This window comes from Exophiala dermatitidis, assembly GCF_000230625.1.
Source record: "Exophiala dermatitidis NIH/UT8656 unplaced genomic scaffold supercont1.1, whole genome shotgun sequence".
In the NCBI taxonomy this organism is placed as follows: Eukaryota; Fungi; Ascomycota; class Eurotiomycetes; order Chaetothyriales; family Herpotrichiellaceae; genus Exophiala; species Exophiala dermatitidis.
This window is the reverse complement of record NW_008751646.1, coordinates 2,427,907-2,437,925: the sequence shown is the minus strand read 5'-3', so window position 1 is coordinate 2,437,925 and position 10,019 is coordinate 2,427,907. Positions and strand designations below refer to the sequence as shown.

Sequence of the window (10,019 nt, the reverse complement as noted above, 5' to 3'; positions counted from 1 at the left end):
TTGTGATCATGCGTCCTGGAGCCGGAGAGGCCCAGGCATCTGCATCGGTTATGACGGCCTTGGTGGGCCTCGTTGGCAATCGCGGTACTCAGCATGTTGGCAAGGGACTCCAGATCGGGTCTATCGGGCACGATCAGTGGGGCGGTCCTCCATGGTGGGATTGGCGTTTCGAATATATATCTGTCCTTTATTCTGTATGTCCGTGACAAGGTACGACCTAAAGTGTCCTATGGCCATCGCATACAGGAATCGACATCATGACGAAAACCACCTCCATCCTCACCACGCTGGATGAGATCCTCAACCAGAAACATCTTCCGCTGGACGAGGTTCTCAATCGCAATTTTACCCCAGACTACCGCCAACGCACCAATGGGAATTGGGACGACCGTGAGGCATTCGCCCAGCATGCCCAAAAGCTGCGCGAAATCGTAGCTTCAGCCCGGATCGAGATACTGGATGAACTGCGAGACGGTGATCGTTATGCCGATCGCCACATTGTCCACATCACCAAGCGTGACGGTTCGCGGGTTGTCCAAGAGGTCTATCTGTTCGCGCATGTCGATCAGGACGGCCGTTTCAAGCGCGTCGAAGAAACCACCCTGATGCTCGACGGCGGGGAGGCCGATCGCAATATTGGTCATGCGAAATGACGCGGCATGGCTCGCGCCTCGAAATACTGCCCGGTCGCCAGCGCCATGAGCTACCTCTCCAGCGCCTCTGCTTCCAGTTTCGAGTATCCAGGCACCAGCTGAAGCGCTCAAATAGTTCTGCTACCAGATAATATGTCCCAACCCAGATGCTCCCAAAGTTGTCCAATAAACCATTCAGCCGCGTCCTCATCTTGCTCCGCCCCTTCCATCAACTTAACAGCACCGATTTCCTCTTCATCCTCGGCTTCATGGCGCCTAAGAGCGTTATAAAATGTGTCATCATCATCTCCATAAACTCCGCGAAGTAGGGTGTTTTGGAGGGTCTTCTCAATATGCTCTCGGAGTCCTTGAGCGCGTCTCGGGTTCCGCTGCTGTAATGAAAAGAGTGATATCGAAACTTCAGACATCTGCTTGGTACCAGTACGTAGAAAATCGACACACCTCCGCAGGACAAAAATGAGGTACGGGCCCTCAAGCTTTGCACTGCCCATGGCAGCTTCGAGATCCAGGTGGGCAACGTCTACTATGCCCCGTGGTGGGAGGACACCTGTGGAGTCCCTACAGCCTTGGCCTGTTCTTCCGAAAACGAAGAGGGACAACACTGATCCGACATGGTCGAGAAGGGCACACAGGAAGCCCTCCAGGAGCTCACAGTGGATGTCGCTGGACGTATCGAGGTCCGTTACCATTCTGGTCAATGTTTTGGCGAGGAGCTTGGCTTCATTTGTATAGGCAGAAGAAGGAACCAACGGCGTTCTTTTGAGGGCTTTCGTGCCAGAACGACGGCCTCTTTTGCTTGACTTAGTGGCGTCGGATATCCTGACAGCCTCATCCAGAGTACATTGGTGTAGACGTCCTAGAAAAGTCTCATATAATCTGACAATGTCGGAAAGTGTTGATGCCAGGCGCTCACCACCCTTGTCGGCATCCAGTCTGGCGATTTTCACAGCCTCCAGGATAGAAGAATAAGCATGCCCAGTTACCCTGCAAAGATGCTGAATAGACTGCTCTTCCGCGTGAGCTTGGTCCCTTGCACCCTTCTGACCAGGTCCAATACTCCTGCGTATTGCACTGATGATAGTTTGAATTGTCGTGGCAATATGGTCTCGATCTGGTACTTCAAGTCGGAGGCTGCGGCGTATCGATCTCAAGCTCCGAAGAAGCGCTTGACGGCCTATCGAACGTTAATCGTTGAAACCCTCTGACCTTCGCCTGGCGAGTGGGTAGCATACTGGAATCAGCCGGCCATGGGCCTCCAAACGCCGAACCTGCTTCGTCATCACTGGTTTCACCATCTGTGTTAAGGTCTTCTCCTGAGGGTGGCTTTTCTGACACTTTGGGGACATTTCTTTTCCGCTTCCCCAGAGCTGGCCGCGATTTGGGTCGCTTCGACTTCCCTTCGGGTCCGTCTCTCTCTTGCATGAGCCCCAACACTTCCTCAAGTAGCCTTGCCCTCTCCGACTCAGCGGCTTCATAGCATTGTCTCCAGTATGTGCTGGCATCGAAGTCATAGGTCACGGGTGCTCCTTTTGGGGCGCAATCCGTGATAGCCTTTCGCAAGGAGTCGATGTAGCCTTGATCAGGTCAGTAACCGACGTTTGCGGTAGCGTTCAAGCGTATAAACCTTCTATTTGCATGTGTGGCGGTCTTGACCGGACCACCATCAAGGCAAGTGCTATTTGAGCTGGACAGGGAAGGCTGTTCTCGCTCTCATCGTGGGCACGATCGTCGCAGGCCATGTCTTAGCAACAAAGCCTTAACTTGAAAACGCAGCAGAAGCATGAATGATGTAAACTCAATCAATTCAAAAAGGACGTCAGAGAAGGATATCTAAGTCGGAAAAAAGAAGAAGAATCCGAAGACGGTGGCAGCGTGACTTCCTTGTTAACTGGAACAAACCTTAACTTTGCTGTATCTGGCTCGGCAATCATCACTGGTAGGAATTCGTCCTACCTATATATTGTGTCCTCAATCAGTAAGGGGCAAACACATGTTACTGGCATTTGGCCTAACTGTGAGTCCTATATCGTCTTCCAATTTGTTGACGAGGTTGTATTCAGGGCGGAAACGCTCCAGGACATTGTCATCAGCCTCTCTTATTGCACCAGGAGGTTGAATGCTCCACCGTACCTGGAAGCCTCAGACAACTGCAACTCTTCATTCACTTTTCGTCTTCCTCGATGCCCGATAGTTCTTCGTGTATTCTGCCTTGCACACATTAATGATCGGTGTAAGCGCACAAGCCCGTCAAAATGGCGCCAGCAAGCGACGCCGACCTGACTGTCGATTACTATGAGCTGCTTGCAATTCCCCCGACAGCGTCGGAGGCGGAGATCCGGCGCGCATACCGAAAGACGTCCCTGCTGTATCACCCAGACAAAGTCAAACCGACGCCAGAAAACTTGGAAAAGTTCCAGCTCTTACAGACCGCAATCAATATTTTGACGGACGCCACCGAGAAAGCAAAATATGACCAAACTCGAGAGGCCAAACAACGGCGTTTGGCCGAAACAGCCGCGCTGGAAAGCCGGAGACGTCAGATGAAAGAAGACTTGGAGAAACGAGAAGGCGGCTTTGCTGGGGCTACGACTACGGTGAATGGTATGAAGAGGGCATGGAGCGACAGAGAACTCGAGATCAAGCGTATCGCGGAAGAGAATCGTAAGAGAAGAGAAGCAGTTATGGCACAGCGGACGCAAGAGGCTCAAGCGCGAGCCCAAGCACAAGAGCAACCCTCCGATTCTATCGATCGTTCCGTCAAGGTTCGTTGGATCAAGGAAGGTGAGGGCCTTGACATCGACCAGGAGGCTCTTGAAGAAAATTTCCCAGCAGGCCATGTCGAAAACGTGCTGATTCTCAAGGACAAGAAACGTCGTGTGGAAGGCCGAGACAAGAAGGTGATGCTGGGAACGGCGGTCATCATATTCAAGTCTTTGGCTATTGCAAAAAAGGTCGTGGCTCAGGGGCCTTGGGAGGGCATTGAAAGTGTCGAATGGGCTGCTGAGAAGGAGCCAGAAGGTACTTGAGACCATGCTTGTGCCCGATGCTTCTACACAACACACCTATGCTATGGTCTATTCTCACCATACTAGCAAGTCACACCAAAACCTGCGGCAAGTTTCAGGTTTGCACGCGGTCCTCACCACCTGGAGTCCTGACGTCCTGGAGTCCTGCCTAGGTTTCTCCGCGGCAGGATAGCAGGATCCTCAGCGACTAACTCAGCAACCAGGCCTTCATGCGTCCTGGATTCAAAGAACTCAGGAAGCCCTATCCGACTATCCAGTCATCGGAAAGTTGCGCTGATGATAGCAGGCCCGCATCCCACCCAGAGCCATTGAGACAAGCCATAAGTGCTTTCGACTCCAGAAGATGACGTGCCGACTTCTTTGCAGATGAGAAACATCGCAGATATCTTATGACTTGCCCGGCTATGTATAAGTCAGGAACGGAATGATGATGTGCCATTCCTGAGCCGACTGATAGCGTGCGGTGAGCAGTGTCCAGAGGTGAGCAGATCTTGAGTCGCCGTTAAAGATAAGGACGAGTACCACGTCTGCTCGTTAAGTGTCCCAGCCAATGGGTCTCTGAGACAGCTGGCATGCGATCGGACTTTTCACGACTGTAATGATCCATTATACCCCCCTCTAGCGCAGAATAGATGTGATCTGTATATCAATCGACTTCATCGTATTCGTCTTCTTCCTGTCGGGGCTTTTGCTTCTTCTCCTTCCTGCGTAGGCTTTGCTCCACGCCCTCCCTTAACCAGGCCGGTACGAATGGCTTGAGCATGACCTCACGCGGACCATCCTGTCCTTCAATCTCCCATTGAACCCGATACTTCTCGTTGGGATCATAATTCGTCCGATCGGCGGTCAATTGGATATCGGTCATCATCTCCAGTCTGCAAAGCGCCAGGCCGATGTTGCCTATCCCATCGAGCCACTTGCCACTACTCCTTCCGCGACCACGGGCGTGGGCTTTTGCAATGTTCGACTGGGGCGGAGGCAGAGTGATTGTCGCATCAGGGTTGTATTCTGGCCGAGTTTGGCCTGGGGACGACGACAACGATTCATCGCCAGGATCGTACAATTGACACGGCAGGATCCTCTTGCGGACCACACCAGTATGATGGGTGCGGATAGTAAGTTCCTGGCCGACGTAGCAGCCCTTGAAGAAGTCAATGCCGCCAAACAGATCAATGTTACTCTCTTGCGGCAATGAGCCTGCACTTGGCAATTCCGTCTGTCCTTCCGCCAATCCGTTCAACATCCGGTGCACCGTGTAGTCTTGCACCGTAGCCTGCTGCACGCCGCGATCTTCCAAGCGCCGTGACAATTCTCCCATGGATCCTGTCCTATCAAGCCACCGTGAGCCCATCCCCGGTCTCGGATCTTGTCCGCCCGCCACCAGTCTCGCAACGGCGTCCGAGCCTTGTACCAGGTCCGCATCTCCAGGCCAGGTGTAGTAGACGCCCAGTTTCTCGGGGTCGACCTTTTCCAACTGGAACTTCGATCTCAGCTTGTGCTTACGCAAGTGCTTTAATAGGTCGCCTGCGCTTTGCGCGTCCGCTTCGACGAACCACTCCTGTTCGTCTGCCTCGCTGGGCGGATAGATGAAGACGTCATTGAGGATCCGGCCGTGTGCGGACAGGAACGCCGTATAGATGGGACTGCGACCCCCGCGGTCTAAGATCTTCGCGGGCACGAGGTTGTGTAGGAAGATCGCGGCGTCCGGACCAGCCAGACGGATGAGCGTCCGGTTCGTAAGCTGGGCATATTTTGCCGGCGTAGTACCAGTGTTGGATGACACTGGCGGAGAGGTTGCGAAGCTCCGAAACCTCGGTTTGAGTTGGGCTCGAGTGTTGTTCTCACATCGCCAACAGAGGAATGTTGGAACAGTACGCAGTCTGGGGGTCACAGTCATCTTTGGGAGTGTTCCCGTCGCCAAGTCCTGTTGGTAGTCTCGCGTAGAAGTTGGGACGAACCGCCCGTAGGAGGCCGCGGAGGATTACTAACGGAGGTTGGACTCATGTTACAGGCTCCATGCGAGTGTTCAAGTCGCCGCCAAGGATCTCCGTCCCCCGCCGCTGCATCGGCGTATCGTTTCTTTGACCGTCTTTCAATCGATAATATTCCGCTCTGCACATGCGACACTCCGCCTCAGATACAACAATCATCTAACCTCCCTCCTGTTCTAGTATACGCATACCGTGGGTTACTGAAGCTACTTGCCCGGCGTACACGCTGCATTCCCCAAAGGCATTACGCCAACCCGCAGCGAGAACTTTCATCTCGGGGCGAGAGTCAATTCCCAACCACACGAACTCCACAAACATACAAACAACTTGCATACTCAAAAAGGAGGGTTGGGTACTCGAGCGAAACGCCCTGACACTCCGTGTCAGAAGTCTACCAAACCATGACCTACCTCGACGACCTCCACTCCTACCTCCACCAATCCTCACTCCTGATCCAAGCATACCCCTCCACACGCATAACGACAAAATACTCCCTCCCCAGGAAACCCAACACAAAAACCCGAACGAAACCTGAAAATGAAACTACTACTACGCCAAGAACCACGGACTCGGCGGCAGCACCGTCGCAGCAACAACAACAACAACAACTACAACCCAAGCGAGAACCTTCGGCAGTTCTTACGCTCAAAACGTACCATGCCGACTCTGGCATCTGCTTGAAATATAGAACAGACAAGGCTGCCGAAGTCGGGCGTCTGCTGAACGGTTTGGGACGGTTAGCAAAGGGGGAGATCATAGAGATGCCCACGACAACAGCGACAGCAACACAAATAGAAGCAGGGCAACCAGCCGCAGCTGCTGCTGATGGCGGCGACAAAATGGATATTGATGGTGGGGTAGTGTCGGCGCCCAAGGTCGAGGATAAAGTGGTGACGGCGCCGCCGGCAACAAGTCAGACGACGGGTGGAGGAGCTGGTGGTGGGAAAGGAAAGAAGAAGAAAGGCAAGAAATGAGCCTCAACTCCGACATGACGAAGCAAGGATTACTAGTGTTCTGCTCTGCTGGTTTCTTGACCAAAGATGAAGATGATCAATCCTAGTTGCAGCAATTGGATCCATGAATGACGCCGCAGCCCGGTCTATGTCAATGCCTCGTTCGGGGCAGACAAAGCTACTGAGCGAGCACTTGGGGCCTTTGTGGGGAGTTTTCCCTTGAGCATCGGGCAAGCCGCCGCTCTGCATCAAACTTGAGGTCTCATGGTCTGCAGACACTGCAGAGGGAAGAGTCCGTCCTCCTACTAGTACTTGAGGAAATAGCTAGTAAGAGACAGCAGTTGTCCTTCCGGAACATTGGTGTCCTCGGCTTCATGTTAGAGCATGTTAGCCATTCGGCGAGCGGTCAAGAATCCAACAGAGGTTGCGAGTAGTAATCCAATATCCACCTCAGGTACGGAGGTGTCAATATAGTGGGAAAATGGCATGGCACCTTCTGCTATGGCAGTGTTAAATTAATTGCCTTGAACTCGACTGATATCAAGTGGTAAACATGTGATGAATACTAAGTAGTATACCTACCAGGTACTATGCCTGGCTTGAACAGAAGCCTCCTGCAAGGCTGCGGATCAACATGGTTCCGCGACCGACGAGGCTATGTTGACAAGGGGCAAAATCCCCGAAACCGGACAGGCGAATCTCCGGCAAGGCTTGTTGCAGAAGAGACAAGGTTGACAGCAGCACATATAGACAATTTGCTAACGCAACGAGTTCTGATTTTCGTACTGTAAGCATAATGCTATGTACCTATGGGAAGAGGGATTAATCCGAAAACTCGTGACTATCCAACAACCGTGCAACCCTTTCTATGAGAGCTATGCATTGTCAAGTGACCATTCTGAAAAAGAGTCTGTAATCGTACAACCTGGCCGAGCACCCTTGGAACCTGCCATGCTGATGTGTCGATGGTGTGAAGGGGGTATAACAAAGGGAATATGCACTTTAACCGACACGCCCCGCTCGCCAACCATAAACGCCGCCGTCAAACATATGCTGAGAGTGTTTGGGAGTCTAAAAGTCTTCGTCAAAGTTGATGCCGTTGCTCTCGTCCACTTTTTCATTAGGCGAAGATGCGCCCTTCTCCTGTTTCTTGGTGGAGCTCACCACGCCGGCCTTTTGGTAATCACCGACGCGCTTCTCGAAGAAGTTGGTCTTGCCGCCAAGAGAGATGTTCTCCATGAAGCCAAATGGTTGTTGAGCATGGTAGTATTTCTTGTTGCCGAGCGCCACCAACAATCGGTCGGCGACGAATTCAATGTACTGTTGCATAAGCTTGGCGTTCATACCAAGCAATGCGACAGGTAGAGCTTCCGTCAAGAACTCTTTCTCGATGGCGACGGCTTCGGTGATAATGTCTTCGATGAGCTTGGGGTCCGGCTTGTGCTTGAGATGCTGGATGAGAAGGCAAGCGAAGTCCGTGTGCATGCCCTCGTCACGTGAGATGAGCTCATTCGAAAAAGTCAGACCAGGCATGAGACCTTGACATAGTTAGCATCAATGGTATCTGCAGACTCGAGACAATGCTTACCCTTGCTCTTGAGCCAGAAAATGGAAGCGAACGAGCCTGAGAAGAAGATACCCTCGACGGCAGCGAATGCAACCAGTCGCTGAGCGAATGTGGACTCATGGTCACAGATCCATTTCAAGGCCCAGTCAGCCTTCTTGCGGATGCAAGGGATAGTGTCGATGGCATCAAAGAGATAAGTCTTCTGCTTGTTGTCTTTGATGTAGGTGTCGATCAGCAGAGAGTACATTTCGGAGTGGATGTTCTCAATCATAATTTGGAATCTGGCAAAGCGTTAGATAAGCACAACAATGATGTTCAAGGTTGACCTACCCATAGAAGCAGCGAGCTTCGGGGATCTGGACTTCACCGCTGAAGCGCTCAAGCAGGTTTTCGTTGACAATGCCATCAGAGGCAGCAAAGAAAGCCAAAACGTGAGAGATGAAGTATCGTTCGTCGTCATTCAGACGGTTGTGCCAGTCATGCAAATCCTTGGACAGGTCGACTTCTTCCGCAGTCCAGAAGCTAGCTTCAGCCTTCTTGTACATGTTCCACTGCATAACCATAGTGTTAGATACCTTGTATAGATGTCATGGTGGAGAGCTGTGTCACGTCCGCGTCGCGGTCACGAACGCGTTAATGGGATCCACTTACAATCTCGTGGTACTTGATAGGGAACAACACAAAGCGATGAGGGTTCTCTTGAAGAATGGGCTCATCCGCTTCCAGCTCTTTGATAGTAGGTGCGACTTTAGGTCCTTCCGCAGGTGCGTTGACTTCAGAGACGGTGGGCTTTTCGACTTCTGTCTGGGGCTTGACGACCGCATCGTGGGCGACGGGCATGTTTTCTTTGTTCTCAACACCGAAGTCCAGTTTCTTGACAGGACTGCAGGTGTCCTTCATCTTGAGGTTCTCAAGGCTTGCAGCCGCCTGCGCGTTGTTGTCAGTAATTTGTACTTTGACCGTCCAGTTGATGATGCAAGTGGCAAAGCGTACCTGCTTTGACGGCGTAACTTGAGTGGCCATTGTGTGAGGCTATGAGAGATGTGTATCTGAACAAAGAAAGAGTGCAATTAGGTAGCAACAAGAGACTGAGCTGGTTTGTTGATGGACGCGAGGATGGAAGAGAAGTCAATGGGAAAAGTCGCGGATGCTGGCAGCATTTTATGCAAGGCACCACACGCTGGACACGCGCTAACGCGGTGCGCGTAGACCAGGCCTAGTGAAGACGGCGGGCTGGTGACTGAACCACTTTAACCTGGCAGCTTTCGCTCATCGATCCACTTCACATCAACAGACCACCGCGATACTGTACAGGGATCGGAACAGACTGCAGGCATGTGTGGATTCTGTTAGGAAATGCTGAGCAATCTACCACCACATCCCAGTTCCGCTGTGGTTCTCCCAGCATTGCTGCCTGCGGCTCGTCGAAGCTAGACGGACGATAATCGGAGGCCTCTGATCTAATCTAATTTTATCAGATCAATTCCTGTTGTTCCATGACATCACGCGACCATCGAGAACGCGTTCACGCGCGCTGTATGGCTCCAGCATCCTTCATTCTTCCTTCAATCTCCTGCCCATACACAAAGGCTCGCAGGGAGGTGCTCTTGGTACTTGACTGAGTGTAGGGAGCTCATCCATCTGAGTCCGGAACGAGGCTGCTGTCCAATTCTTGCAAGGAAAAGGTTGGGATGTGGTTGACTTGGAATTGCTTGATACTCTACACTGTACGTATCAATCCACTACCAGTGGCAGCAGCATTGCTCAACAGCTGCTGGGTGATACCTTGTCTAGACTGAGACACCAAGTCTGCCATAAGCTATATACGT

General features: G+C 52.1%; 6 protein-coding genes across 6 annotated transcripts; 3 read left to right on the top strand and 3 right to left on the bottom strand.

Annotated features, from left to right (window-relative positions):
- Positions 1 to 32: 32 nt before the first annotated feature.
- On the top strand, positions 33 to 1,660 carry HMPREF1120_00878 (uncharacterized protein). Its single transcript, XM_009154882.1, has one exon. It carries the CDS (start codon positions 258 to 260, stop codon positions 651 to 653), a length of 396 nt encoding a protein of 131 aa, XP_009153130.1. The 5' UTR covers positions 33 to 257; the 3' UTR covers positions 654 to 1,660.
- On the bottom strand, positions 761 to 2,392 carry HMPREF1120_00877 (uncharacterized protein; the record flags this gene model as incomplete). Its single annotated transcript, XM_009154881.1, has 3 exons — positions 761 to 1,827; positions 1,922 to 2,227; positions 2,278 to 2,392. The coding sequence occupies 3 exons, from the start codon at positions 2,390 to 2,392 to the stop codon at positions 761 to 763; spliced, it is 1,488 nt and encodes a 495-aa protein (XP_009153129.1).
- Positions 2,393 to 2,837: 445 nt separating this feature from the next.
- HMPREF1120_00876 (DnaJ protein, subfamily C, member 17) lies at positions 2,838 to 4,358 on the top strand. The gene has a single exon (XM_009154880.1). The coding sequence runs from the start codon at positions 2,906 to 2,908 to the stop codon at positions 3,677 to 3,679; it is 774 nt and encodes a 257-aa protein (XP_009153128.1). The 5' UTR covers positions 2,838 to 2,905; the 3' UTR covers positions 3,680 to 4,358.
- On the bottom strand, positions 4,326 to 5,576 carry HMPREF1120_00875 (uncharacterized protein; the record flags this gene model as incomplete). Its single annotated transcript, XM_009154879.1, has 1 exon — positions 4,326 to 5,576. One exon carries the CDS (start codon positions 5,574 to 5,576, stop codon positions 4,326 to 4,328), a length of 1,251 nt encoding a protein of 416 aa, XP_009153127.1.
- A 64-nt stretch (positions 5,577 to 5,640) lies between these two features.
- HMPREF1120_00874 (uncharacterized protein) lies at positions 5,641 to 7,157 on the top strand. Its single transcript, XM_009154878.1, has one exon. The coding sequence runs from the start codon at positions 6,072 to 6,074 to the stop codon at positions 6,642 to 6,644; it is 573 nt and encodes a 190-aa protein (XP_009153126.1). The 5' UTR covers positions 5,641 to 6,071; the 3' UTR covers positions 6,645 to 7,157.
- Positions 7,158 to 7,694: 537 nt separating this feature from the next.
- Positions 7,695 to 9,213, bottom strand: HMPREF1120_00873 (ribonucleoside-diphosphate reductase small chain; the record flags this gene model as incomplete). The annotated part of the gene is made up of 5 exons (XM_009154877.1): positions 7,695 to 8,161; positions 8,212 to 8,471; positions 8,521 to 8,741; positions 8,842 to 9,117; positions 9,184 to 9,213. The coding sequence occupies 5 exons, from the start codon at positions 9,211 to 9,213 to the stop codon at positions 7,695 to 7,697; spliced, it is 1,254 nt and encodes a 417-aa protein (XP_009153125.1).
- Between the last annotated feature and the right edge of the window lie 806 nt (positions 9,214 to 10,019).

What these genes read in the sequence shown, in the direction of transcription:
- HMPREF1120_00874 (XM_009154878.1), top strand. Translation starts at nt 6,072, where the DNA reads ATGACCTACCTCGACGACCTCCACTCCTACCTCCACCAATCCTCACTC.
- HMPREF1120_00878 (XM_009154882.1), top strand. Translation starts at nt 258, where the DNA reads ATGACGAAAACCACCTCCATCCTCACCACGCTGGATGAGATCCTCAAC.
- HMPREF1120_00876 (XM_009154880.1), top strand. Translation starts at nt 2,906, where the DNA reads ATGGCGCCAGCAAGCGACGCCGACCTGACTGTCGATTACTATGAGCTG.